General features: G+C 38.1%; 2 protein-coding genes across 2 annotated transcripts in view; one reads left to right on the top strand and one right to left on the bottom strand.

The window, feature by feature from the left end:
- The window catches only part of LOC137982208 (peroxynitrite isomerase THAP4-like), a 7,169-nt gene extending 6,217 nt beyond the window's left edge, over nucleotides 1-952 (top strand). The window contains exon 5 of the mRNA XM_068829281.1: nucleotides 1-952. This exon is cut by the window's left edge and continues 47 nt beyond it. Within this exon, the coding sequence (XP_068685382.1) occupies nucleotides 1-73 (73 nt within the window). The 3' untranslated portion in view covers nucleotides 74-952.
- A 2,544-nt stretch (nucleotides 953-3,496) lies between these two features.
- The window catches only part of LOC137982206 (muscleblind-like protein 3), a 32,983-nt gene continuing 25,420 nt past the window's right edge, over nucleotides 3,497-11,059 (bottom strand). Inside the window, exons 9-10 of the mRNA XM_068829275.1 lie at nucleotides 10,958-11,045; nucleotides 3,497-9,211 (exon numbers count right to left, since the gene is read on the bottom strand). Coding sequence (XP_068685376.1) covers nucleotides 9,078-9,211; nucleotides 10,958-11,045 — 222 coding nt within the window. The 3' untranslated portion in view covers nucleotides 3,497-9,077. The remainder of the gene's footprint in view (nucleotides 9,212-10,957; nucleotides 11,046-11,059) is intronic.

Here is an 11,059-nt window from a genome sequence, read left to right as displayed (position 1 = left end):
GTGCTTCATGGAAACGAACAATACAGATCACCAAAAACATCTCCACATAACTTACAAGAAGGTCAAAGAATAATGAATTTCGCGACCATTTTCCTGGACGTGCAGATGTGGATGATGATCTTAAACTTTTTATTAGTTTATAGATACAGATCTTAAGCTTGCAAAAAGCTGACTTACAGTATGGCTCCTGTTGCATTCAACACAAATAAGATTTGTTAGCTAGGCCGTAGGAAGAGTAGTCAGCTTTTTTTTTTGGAGAAGCATTGTAACAGACAGAGTTAACTGAATAGAGTGTAATGTGAAGTGCTAGATTTCAATCCCATATGAACCATGTGAGCGTTAGCCCTACTGATGGAAATGGGCCCACACAAGGACAGAGAAAAACTCTGACCAGGGTGGGAATTGAACCCACGACCTTCAGGTTAGATCTCCGCCGCTCTACCGACTGAGCTACAAGGTCAGACGGGAGCAGGCCGTGGGAACTGAAGATGTTAAAGTCACGGCAATGAACATGTACAAGTACAAGGAAAGGTTACGTTTATACAAATGTTGGCCGTGTAGCACTTATATTTTAAACAGAGTCAACTGAATAGAGTTCACTTCACATTACACTCTATTGTAACAGACACATTGATTGTCTTCTTACTCCAAACAAATTAGATCCGGTGTTAACCTCCGAGATAGATACCCCAATTTCTTACTGGCCATTATGGACAGTAAGAAATTGAGGTTTTTTGTGCATGCTTTTGGCTCGATCCAATGACAATTCATTTGACAACACAGCAAGAAAGGGTGCCACAATATACCTTCACTTTTGAGATTTATCAGAAATCATTGAGACTTAAGCAAGCAAGAATTTTTTTTTATTGTCCCAGTAAACACAACAGTCTCATACAACCACCAGGGTATGTACTCCAGTACTTGAAATATAAATAATGAGAATAACCTGAAATGGATCTGTGCTGCCTAAAGAAAGATATCTATAGTAAACTTAAAAGATCCTAAATCATTTTAAAGGGTACCAACAGGGAGTCTAAACCAATGCCACAAAACAATATTAGTTCAATTAGGAAAGATGATTGTGCTGTATGCGCACATTTCTTCCGGGAACTCTGAAAAGCAATGTAGACGTTTTCCACAACAAATTGTGGGCGAAAACAGTGAATTGTTCATTTCCAATCTTCACTTCTTCCAATCTTCACGAACTGCCCACACAAACCCAGTAATCTTATAGGATACTTCACCGATAATAGTTGTGTGAACTAGACATAATCCCAAAATACTTGAGATAGTGCAAAGTTGTATTAATGGAAATGACATTTTCCAAAATGTTGCTGTTGTTGTTGCTTAAACTCCCTGTTGGTAATTTCAGAGAACTCAGCACAAACTAAAGTTATCTTAGATCTTGTCACTAAATTGCCTGCTAATATACGATGGTAACATTTTTGTGACAAGATCAACACCATGTTTCAACATTACTGTCATGCCCTTGTAGGACTTAAAAGAAATCAAAACCCAGCTCAACTGATTATATATCCCTTTGATGTTGAAACCGGCCAGACTTAGTATTTTACTCTGTCTAACACCAGACGATGTTTCTCGTCAATGGGGAACCCCCGGGAGTCAATGGGATATAGTATGAAAATAATAAACTGAACAACATGAGAAAAGCCTTCCCTAACCCACCGACTCCTAGGAGTGAGGCTTAATAGATTTTACTCAACATTGGGGAAAGTTCAGAAGTTAATGGGTTAAATTAAAGAGAGGAAATGTGCACATATCTTTTACTTTATACACATATTCACTGCTTTATTTTCCATCTCTTCACATTTTAAGATGATTTTGAGCTCTGTAAAATATTTCACGTAATTGACAATGCCATAACAGTTTTGCAGAAACCCTATGTTTCTCTTGTAATATATTTCTCTATCCTGTGCATACTTCATGACTGTTACCAAAATGCCTCCAACAGGTTTTTTCAATCATTGTTTATTTACTTTGACAGCATCTGAGTAAAGTAATTGCACAATGCAGCACATTGAGATTTTTTTAAATCCTTTTCTTTGCAGCAGACCCCTTTCTGCCATGATTCCTATTGTTTTCTGTCAGAAATCACATGTTCTAAATCTCTGTCACACGTCCAACAAACTTGTACCACTGGGAATTTTGAAATATTATTATTATTGAGCTAACACCAAGGCCAATGTGCAAATTCAACAGTTAATATTTAGGACTTGCAAATAATATTATTATTGTTCACATGACATAACTTTTTCGCTCTCTTGAATGAGACATGACACAAATTATGTGGGTACTTGCTGCGACAAACCAGAAGAGAGCTTATAATAGGCCATTTTACAGTTGTTAGCTCAGTGACTTAGTCTATGAATGGCTGCGAGGCTGCTCGAGACCTTGTATTGATACATATCTCGCTGCTATAATTCTAATATTATTAGTCTACATTACCATTAGAAAAGCACAAAGGTTTGTATCAAAGCAGGGTCACTGGTAGCCTCGCTTCCATTCTTAGGCTAGGTAATTTAGATTCAACTGTAAAATGGTCTATTTGGTAAATCCCAACCTCTCCTGCAAAAAAATTAATAGGCATGTATATGACTGGCGAAAATTATGTGTGACATAGAATTTAAACTGAGTGGCCATCCTGTTTTGTATCATATTAATTAAGTAACAAAGTGGGCTGTCAAAGTTCATCGATGTTTAAATTCACAAGATAAAAAAAAAATAGGTCAAGGGCACTTCAGTCATCACGATCCTTTCTTATAATCTAGTTCCTTTTGTGCTCTGAGATCTCTGATTAATACTACAAACTAACTTTTAAACTTAGTCAAGAATGGTGCAACTTAATTTGAAATTTCTTGAGGCGGAGCCTCCTGAATTTATTACTCACTTCTAACTTACTGCTAATCAATCCATTCTGATGGAAAAAAATAATTCAAAACAATATCTGAAATTTTAAATAAATATTTATAAAATATCAATAATGTCTTACTTTACTCTTCTTAGTTTATGGCAGGCACAACTTTACATCTCTGGGACACATTGTTTGGATGATGATAATTATTATTATAATAAAATTATAACACGTCTGGTAATAACAACTAAATGAATAATATTATGCTTTACATTATTAATAACATTTTATGCATTAAAACTATTGCCAGCAATTTCAAGCAACGCTGCTGTAGCTCTCTGTATTATCTTTTTTTAAAAGCACAGGGATATAAAAATACTCTCCTCATCCCACGTTTCATAAAATATTGCCATAGCTTTATAAACCTGTGACAAATTGTCACCAAAGGGCTGTATGCATAAACATTAAAGCTAGCTTTTTTGTACTTCCATTATTTTGTCAAGTTGTGCAAAAATTGTAAGCAGTAAACAGCTGCAAACTGTTGCAAAAAAGTATTTTCCTTCATGATTTTTATCGAAGTGCCTTAAAGAGGCTATGTCATGTTATTTTATGGTGTTTGAGGGATATCACAAGTTTCAAACTCGAAAACGGTAATGTAGAATTCCTTTACTGATAAAATTATCCTTATGTCACAAACAAGATCTTTATCCGGGCGATTTGCCATAACCTTGAAAAACGGTGGGATGACATTTTTCAAGATTACCCAAATTCAATCCATTTCAGTCTTGTCCATTTGTGTCATTCCATACTTCTCTTTCGTTTTGTTGTGTTCATTGGTTTTACGTGGTTATTGCAATGTTTCATTCTACTTTTTGGGCATTTTGGGTGTCATAAAAGTACATATTTTTGCATGACATAGCCCCTTTAATAACATCTAGGTCCACTCCCTTTTAACCCTCTCCCTCCTGAGACTTACAGGTTTTACTCTGTCTAATTCCAGATGATTTTACTCATCAATTGAGGCCACTTTAGGGGTGAGTGGATCAAAGTTTCTAAGGCGAACCTGCAACAATTCATTGCAAAAGTTACGCATCCTTGTGTATGCCTTGGAATCAACCTGATTTCTGAGAGCATGTGATGAATTTTCATGCCTCTGGTCAGACCCATAGGTCTTAGGAAAGAGAAAGATCGGCATCAATCAAGCAAGTAAAGAACGACAGAATTACAATCCACAAAGTTTGGGATGTGGTGGAATTTTCCCTGTCATGCTTCTAAATGCATCAAGACCAGTTGGTGAAGCTAACAACCATGATGCAGTGTTTAATGCTCACAGTTTGCCCGATTTGAGAAAGTTATGAAATTACAAAACCCCTGGCAAAATTTATGTACACAGCCCGTTAAATCTTTACACTAATTAGCAGCAGGCCTTGTCCTGACTCTAAAGTTATGCCAATGCCTGTCACGCAATTCCTCCTGCAGGTTTTTAAATACCTCATGCATTAATGATTATCATTCAAGTGTCATGAAACATGTCCAGCCTAGCCGGGCGATGTAAAGTGCAGGTTGCAGGTCATTGTTTTACCATAAGTGAAACGACCCAAAGCTTTACAAAAATGCTAAACTTAGGCTTGAACATTGTCTAAATCATAGTGTTAAGGCCTAGTGTTAGCATTAGTAAAGATTTGGGTCATTTCAGCTATGGTGAAACAATGACCTCAACCCTAAACTGCACCCTGCAGTTTACACCCTCCACAGCCTAGCTGACATCATTTGGCATCCCATGGAAAAAGCCAGCTGGAAAATCATACCTTCAAAAAAGCAGAAACATGCAATGGACAGCACTAAAAAAGTTATCGCAATACACATTCCCAACAATGGTCAAGTGCTCGGTATATGTGCAGGAGTGAACCAATGCAAGTTTTCACAGAAAATGTTATTCAGTGCTTATTAGAATACCTCACCCAACATAAAGTTGGAAAATAATACCAGACAAACTGGTCTGAATTACAGGTCACATTCCACAGGTCAAGACTTAAAGTCTCTGCTCCAGTGACAACTAAGCCAAACGTTTCCCTTAGACCTTAAACAACGTTTTTGTAGAGTGCTTAGGGCACCGAGACACTTTTGGTGTTGTTTATTTGTCTGTAGCACAGTGACATGTACCCTGACCTGTGGAATGTGACCTATGTTTTAGATCCGCTGGACAAACTGGTCATGGAAAGGTTTGCATGACACTCTACATGGTCAACATTAAGGATTGCATGGCTACTGCAAAGCCCCAACCAAGGAATTCTAGCACTTACAAATTTGCAATTACGGGATATTTAGAAATTAACAGAAAATGAAAAAACAGGCCAGCTGGAATGTCAGTTCTTTGTACAAACCTTGCTCTTGACTATTTCAAAACAAAATTGTCACATTTAGTCTGTCATGTTGCATGCATTCTCTGGACATCAAGATTGTCACACAACAACAGGGAATCATGTTTATGGGACTTCCTCACAACAACTTCTGTAACCTTAGGTTAAATAATGTTGCAAAAAATCACACTGATCTTCATTTAATGTAGGAGGTCATGTTTCTTTTGACTGCCTCTAAGTACTATGCAAATAACATTTAATGCTTGTAGTTTCAAGCTTGTTTTGGTCCCTGAGAGATGGTCATCTCAGTTGATGCTAAGTGTTTTCCGTTTCAATTTGTGGCATTCACTGCACTGTAACTTAAAAGGCATATATCATAGAAATCAAAATAAGAAAATGATTGAAACATCTTGAGGAAATTGAGGTTTTACTTACTTCATGCTATTCATGAAATTGATGCTTGAGTGTCTCGCTACTAGGTTATGATTCAAGGCAATAACTATTGGCTTCCTCTCAAGATAAGTATGTGATTGCATTTAATGTTGGCAATAAAAAATTAAATGAATAGTATTTGTTAACATCTGAGTGGAATCAAGCATTCTGGATATCTTGGAAAAACGAAACTTTCTCTAATGTCTTTAGAACTAGCTGTTAAAATGTTGTTGATGAGTTTTATTCTATATGCATTTCGCCGGTAAAATTATAAAATAGTAAAAGGTAAAACTGTTAAAATGTTTGACTAAAAGTTTTCGATCTTGCGATCATCTTCAGAGTGAAGATGATCACTCTGAAGATGATCGCAAGACCGAAAACGTTTAGTCAAATTAACATTTTAACAGTTTTACCTTTTACTATTTTATGAGTTTTATTCTAGTTCCTCATGCAGTCATTAAATTCAAACCCTCATAACCATACATTCTCAAAAAAAAAAAAAAACAGAGAATGGCACTCTGTGAGCCTATATATACTTCCCTGACATAATAACCTATTATAAATTCATCAGCTGCTAGCCTGACAATTAAATGTGACAATTTTGATTTTAAACTAGCCAAGAGTATACCTTAAATAATAATTACCCTTTTTCTTTAAACTATAAGTTCAAAGGCAAGCATAAAAAATTATGACTTGATTGTAGCCTGCCATAAAAGAAATAACATGAAACATGGTAAAAAACGAAAATCAGAAAACCTGTTTCTGCTGGATCATTTCATTAATAAAAAGTTTTTTTTTTCGTAATTTGAGTACCACATGCAGTCCTTTGTCAAGGTCTACACTTTTCCCCAATTCTCTTTTTTGTTTTGGCTTTGAAAACAAGGGCGAAGCCAGGGGGGTCCTGGGGTGCCCCGTGATCCCCCCTTTGTAAGCCGTTTTTCACTCAAACAACCTACAATATTCATGTTGCGAAAACGTGAGTACCCTCTGTTTGACAGAGTGTGACCCCCCCTTTGAAAAATCCTGGCTACGCCCATGGAAAACAAAGAGATGAGACAGGTATAAAAGTCGGATCGGATAAACTTCGATGATAAGAACTCAGGAAATCACCCTAGCCCTAAAAAAAACTCCTTACAAAACCGTTTTTCACTTGATCTGAGGTGAGCGATTTGATGTTGATCCGGTCTGACTTTTGTATACCTACCCCAAACAGATGTGTCTCAACGCAATGTATGGCTAATATTGTGCATCAGGCACTTTTATGTTGCTTTGGGGTGGGTTTGGGGGATACACTACTCAGAGGGTTGTTACTGTCACCTCTCTCTCTGGATTCTCTGAATCTGCCCCTGGAAATACGGTGGGTCTAAAACACAGGTCACTCATTGCAGGTCATTGTTTACCTTTTGGGAAGTAACCAATTAAAACCCTCAGTTTGGCTAACCCTAAGCCTAAGGTTGATTTTTAGGCCTAGGGTTAGCCAAATTGAGGGTTTTGGGTGACTTTCAAAAAGGTAAAACAATGACCTGCAATGAGTGACCTGTGGAATGTGACCTGTGTTTTAGACCGGCCCGCCACTGGAAATAACGTTCTGTTTTCAGGTTACTAAGGCAAAACTGCTCTTAATTTTAAGTGTATGATTGCGATTCAGTTTACCATGATGATACACTTAAGAGGATCATGGAAAAGAAAGAAGTTTCAAGTATAAGGCAATAATAGTACTTTGTTGCCAATAGACCTTTTTACAGTTATGCGCTTAGTCACCAGGGGCCCATTGCTCGAAAGTCCCGAAAACTTTTCAGGCCCGAAAAACCATTTTTGTGAAACTGCCAACTGCTTGTTTTGGAAAGCTGATCTTTTAACAAGTTTTCAAGGACACAAATGACTGTGAAGTTTGAAAACCTAAATCCTCGCTATTTTTGAGATACAAGGGGAATTGCGACACGCGAAAATGGCACAAAAAGTTTTAGGACTTTCGAGAAACAGGCCCCTGGCCTTTAAATGAAAGTGAGGCTGGGTTAAACAGACTTGCCTGCTTTTCTTATGTTAATGATGTTGTTCCCAAGCTAATTAGTTGGAATTTACATAAGAAAAGCAATAAGGTTTCCATCAAAACAAGGTCAACTCTAGCCTCACTTTCAGTCATAGGCCAGGTAACTAAGCACACAACTGCAATAATGTAAATAGAAGCTTGTATTATATTGTATTTTTGGCAATAATTCTGGTGATGCTGTAATTCTATGTCAACAATTTCCTACTTTGAATCAGCTATAACCTTGAACACTTTATCTCAAAAAAACTGGAGGGTGTAAACTGCAGGTTAGGGGTGCAGGTCATTGTTTTACCATAGCTGAAACAACCCAAATCTTGACTAAAGCTAACATAAAAAAAAAAAGTCACTGCTTACGAGCCAGAAGGCCCATCAGGCCGGTGCTTATCTCCAGTTTCCGTAGCATGAAGCGACTAGGAGTATTTCTACTCCCCCCTGGATGGGATGCTAGTCCATCGCAGGGTTACCCCCAGCATTTCGCCGGTACCCATTTATACACCTGGGTGGAGAGAGGCACCGTGAGAGTAAAGTGTCTTGCCCAAGAACTCAACACAATGTCCCCGGCCAGGACCCGAACCCAGACCACTCGATCCGGAGTCGAGCACACTAACCATGAGGCCACCACGCCTCCCACAAAAGGGAGGCACACATTAGGCTTAAGATAATGCCTAAGCCTAAGGTTAGAATTTTTGTTTACAAAGGTTTGGGCTGTTCCAGTTATGGTATTTAAAACATTATGACCTGCAACCCTATAACCTGCACTTTTACCGTCCCTCTGCAAAAAAGCATGGCTGCCATAATTGCTTGCTGATTTGTGTGTTTGTTTTTAGTTCTCGGACGATTGCAACTGTTGTTAATAATTTTAGGGCCCCGTTAAAACTAGGCAAGAACACAAGCCAGCAATGTACAGGAGATGCCCCGGATTGGATTATGTGCAAGGCAATGAGACAATTACAAGCCAGCAAGCCATCGTAACAAGATCCAGGAGAGCTGGACCAAGCTGTTCAAAGCAGTTAAGTGTTAAACCAGATTGAAAACAATGGCAACCTATCAGCACTATGCCAGGTTTGATCAACATTGCCAAGTCCCCAAAGAAGGAATGAACAACATTGCAGGGTTATGCAGTAACACCCGGTGTTAAGCAAAGATTCACAAATGGTTAAGTTTGCAGACTTCACTAGCACAACCACGACTGAAATGGATGCCTCACATAGCCTGCACTGTGTCCAAATTCTGCCCCTTTGGTTCACAATTTAGGTTAATCAGGGAGCGTTCTTTGAGAGACACAAATTATCCCATGATGCCAAGAATGGTTCGTCTTCTTTAAAATTTGACTCCAATTTGACCAAATGGGTCCTGGTAGATTCTATCTTGCTGATGCAGAACCAGATGAAGAGGAGCTGGGAGATGAGTGGTAATATTTACAATTTGGCCTTGAGCATTTCCCTTTTACTGCATCACGGCAAACTGTTACCTTACCATCCACAATTTCAACATTTTCTACAAGACAAGTCAAATTGAGCAAAGGAAATTAATTTGAGGCACCCAGTAGAGATGTCTTCATGAAGTACACAATCCCTACACACTTGAGAAAAATATTTTTTATCATTTTCTTTCATAAATAGCTGACATTCGAGACATTTATGCAGCTGTCCATTATTTATAAGATCTTAGCACAATTTTCCACAATTTTCCGCAATTTTGCTTTCACCAGAATGTACTTCCACAAAAAAGTTCATCAAGCATAATAATTTTAATAATGGAATACTGATCATGAAGTCTTATCCCTTGAGCCTGTGATTGCACAATTTGTTTTAAGGACAGCATGAGGATCACTTACAGTGGCCCTTGGTCAGTTCTGAAAAATGACCAGAGGTTGTAAATGTTGTTGGAAAAAAGGGTTTCACTTGACTGGGGAGAAGACCAGAATTCAGTGGATCACAGACTTCTACAGTAGTTCATCATCACCCATAGTGCAGGCCAAAGGAATCAGAGCCTCTGGACATGTCAAATTGGTGAAGACATTTCCAACTTGGAGTTACTCCTAAACTCTAAGTTGAGTGGTTGCGGTGTTGATAATAATGTTGTCATATTTTGAAAAAACTGGTTAGTTGAGTGAGTAATGGTAAAAAATCTGATCCAACCATTGCATCAACTAATGCATTGGCCAATGCACTGGTCAGTAGTTGACCGTGCATGTCCTTTGCTTTATATTTTGTTCACTCCGTCTTTGTCACATTCTTTATATGCTTGAATTCTAGGTAAGACGAGGCAAAAACAACCAGATGAAGTGAGTGCTTATCACACTTCATCTCTTGTGGGATTTTAGAAAATTTAATAAGTAATGCATATTGTTAGGTAAGTATTTTATTGTCATAAACATTGAGGGGTAATTCATGAATTTCCTTTTTTTCCTTACGGGGCAAATTATGGCATAAAATCAGGTTGAGGCGTATTTTGTACTTCTTACTCTTTAAGGTGAACTTATTGAAAGAATGTATTCTTTCCCCCATGAGAATTTATCAATGGAGATCCTCTTCAAGAACTTAACAGTCATTTGCAAGATACACGCCGGGAAACTACATTTTAACATTTTTTTGTGGGTTGATAATTACTACAATTATGAGGACTAATGCAAATCCTGCATTTTAATTGGCTAAGCTAATAATTTGACTATTGGTAATAGTCCTCAAGTAGCGAAAATCGGGACACTTTCTTTCGTTTTATGCTTAAAAAATATTTCTTCAACTTGCATTTGCTAACTTCATTATTGCCTTATCTGTCCAACTATTTGGGTGATACTAAAACAATTAGATCCTTTGCCCTCTAGGGCCACAGGTCAATAGCCCATTCAGTTTCACCTCATGGGCTATTGACCCGTAGCCAACAAGGGCTACGGGTCTAATTTGTTAAATAAACCCCTTTCCTTTTCTCTAATTCAATTAAAGCTCATTAAATTAAGCTTTAAAAAACAGGCCAGCAAAGCTTAATGAGAGCCTGCCAAGCAATAGGCCTCAGCACAGCTTAGCCCTTTCAGCACACAGCTCTAGAATGACATGAAACAACGACCTTTTTCATTTAGAATAGTGGAAGTACTATCAATTTGGCCTTATGCATCAAATCAAGCTGAAAAACCCCTCCTTTAGGAGCTTGCCCTTAATTTTGATCAGGATTTAAGTACATTAGCAAGTGCTGCGGCAGACAGGGCTAGCTCAGCGAAGCATTAACACAAGAAAGAGAGCTCACTGTCTTTAACGTGGGCATAGCGGCAGGCTTCTCTGTGACACTGGCCTGAGACAAAGTCACGACAAACTGGCAACCCATTGGAGGAGTTCTGTCAAGGGAAAA

The sequence above is a fragment of the Montipora foliosa genome, chromosome 13, assembly GCF_036669935.1.
Source record: "Montipora foliosa isolate CH-2021 chromosome 13, ASM3666993v2, whole genome shotgun sequence".
In the NCBI taxonomy this organism is placed as follows: domain Eukaryota; kingdom Metazoa; phylum Cnidaria; class Anthozoa; order Scleractinia; family Acroporidae; genus Montipora; species Montipora foliosa.
Note: the sequence above shows the minus strand (reverse complement) of the source record. Positions and strands in the feature narration are given on the sequence as shown.